General features: G+C 39.3%; 1 protein-coding gene across 1 annotated transcript in view; it reads left to right on the forward strand.

Annotated features, from left to right (window-relative positions):
• The window catches only part of stox2b (storkhead box 2b), a 27,690-nt gene that overhangs the window by 2,847 nt on the left and 23,049 nt on the right, over positions 1-1,794 (forward strand). The window contains exon 2 of the mRNA XM_013915607.1: positions 28-180. Within this exon, the coding sequence (XP_013771061.1) occupies positions 28-180 (153 nt within the window). The remainder of the gene's footprint in view (positions 1-27; positions 181-1,794) is intronic.

Below are 1,794 nucleotides of genomic sequence, written 5' to 3' on the forward strand. Positions count from 1 at the left end.
ACTTAACCGTTTTCTGTCTTTTCACAGGTGATGTGTCACCGATCAGTATGTCCCCCATCAGCCAATCACAGTTCATCCCTTTGGGAGAGGTTTTGTTATTGGCTATCTCTGCTATGAACTCTGCCCATAAGCCTGTCACTCAGGAGGCCTTAACTGAACACCTGCAGACATGTTTTCCAGGTAACACCAGCCTCAGTCAGCACTGTGTGTAAACTCTTGTCTACTCAATCACAGTTACAGGTTCAAGTTACTGTCTTTCTTATCACCTTCTTAATTCTTAATCTATCCAAGCACTCACACTACTCTTTGAAGTGTCTGATGTTTCTTTTGCTTTCTAAAGGTGAGGATAAGTCATTTTATCTCAAGTGTTAAAGATTTGCCTGTGCAATATTTGGCATTTTTCTAAATGCAATTCCAAGAGGTTTTCCACCCCAAACTTGTTATCAGTTAACCTTTTAAAAATGTAAATGTGTCAGTGATATATCTCCCCTTGCCCCTGTGGGGCGGTCCTTATCCTTCAAGCTCAGGTCCTCTACCAGAGACCTGGGAGCTTGAGGCTCCTCCAGCAGATCCCAAGAACAAAATCCGAGATCTCTTTCCAGAAGAGCGCAGTCCTGGGAACAGCTAAGATACCGGACCCTCGAGCTCTCAGGCCTCTGGTAGAGGACCTGAGCTGGAAAGAAAAAGACTGCCCAAGTTTTATATCACTTTGACCTCCAACATGACAATGTGACCCAAAACACACTTTGCTCATGGTGAAGAACTACCTTCAGAAAACCAAAGTAAACGTTATCTGCTGGTCTACACAAAGCTCTGAGTTGAAACCCAACAAAAATCTGTTGGTTGAACTGAAGATCAAGAGATTCACCAAACAGAAGTGACCTGGGATTGCTCAGGAGATGTGTGTGTGAGACTCGTTGAACACTACTACAAATGACTGATACTGTTAGTATCAGGGGGGCTAATAATTTTGACTCAGGTAGTTTTTGTGAAATAATTTTGCTCCTGTGGGCAAAATAAAATAATGTAAAGATCCAAAATAAAAAGATAATATATGCAGTTTCCATTTGCATTTTTTACCTGAATGGAACATGTAAGAAAATCTAACCAGTTAAGGTGTAAAACAGTAACCTGAAACCCAGTTATACTCACTTCCACTTTTTAACAGTGTTTTGCTGTCACCACCTTGTGCACACATACAGAATGACTTGACTGTATCATACGCTCCAAATTTGTCTATTGTCTCAGTGAGGTGGACAGTGAGATTCGATGTGGTAGTAAAGTATGACACAGCTGTGTCTCTACACTCCTGGTATAGCTCAGAAAGTGTTGTTTATGAGCAGGGTTGTGGCAACAAGAGTCACTTACTTTAATCAGCTTCTTAAGCAGTCGAAAATGTCAGATTTATCTACATTATGTCTTTAAAAATGAGGTATAAAGTGTTTATTTGTCTTGTAACTGTCTCCTCAGTTTTTTTCATAAGGCATGTTATGGAATTTTAGTTATTTGGAGCGTTACTTATGTATTTCTTTATGTTACCTTTGGCTTTTAATATGGTAAGCATTTGTAATTCAGAAAAGTTACCATGCAAGAGATTTATTGACTTATTAACTTGAGAATTTGTGGGAAATTTGCACACATTCCCATGTCTGGTTTAATGATCGCATCAGCCAGCATAGTCCCTGTGACTCTGTACATAATGTTAAGTCAAATTGTTGAATGTTGTCATTGTGTTTCTTAAATTTGTAAAGTCTTAGTTCAAACTATACGATCAAAGACGTTCCTTTGTCTCTG

Source organism: Pundamilia nyererei, unplaced genomic scaffold (assembly GCF_000239375.1).
Source record: "Pundamilia nyererei isolate P.nyererei 1_Seehausen unplaced genomic scaffold, PunNye1.0 scaffold00330, whole genome shotgun sequence".
Lineage (NCBI taxonomy): Eukaryota > Metazoa > Chordata > Actinopteri > Cichliformes > Cichlidae > Pundamilia > Pundamilia nyererei.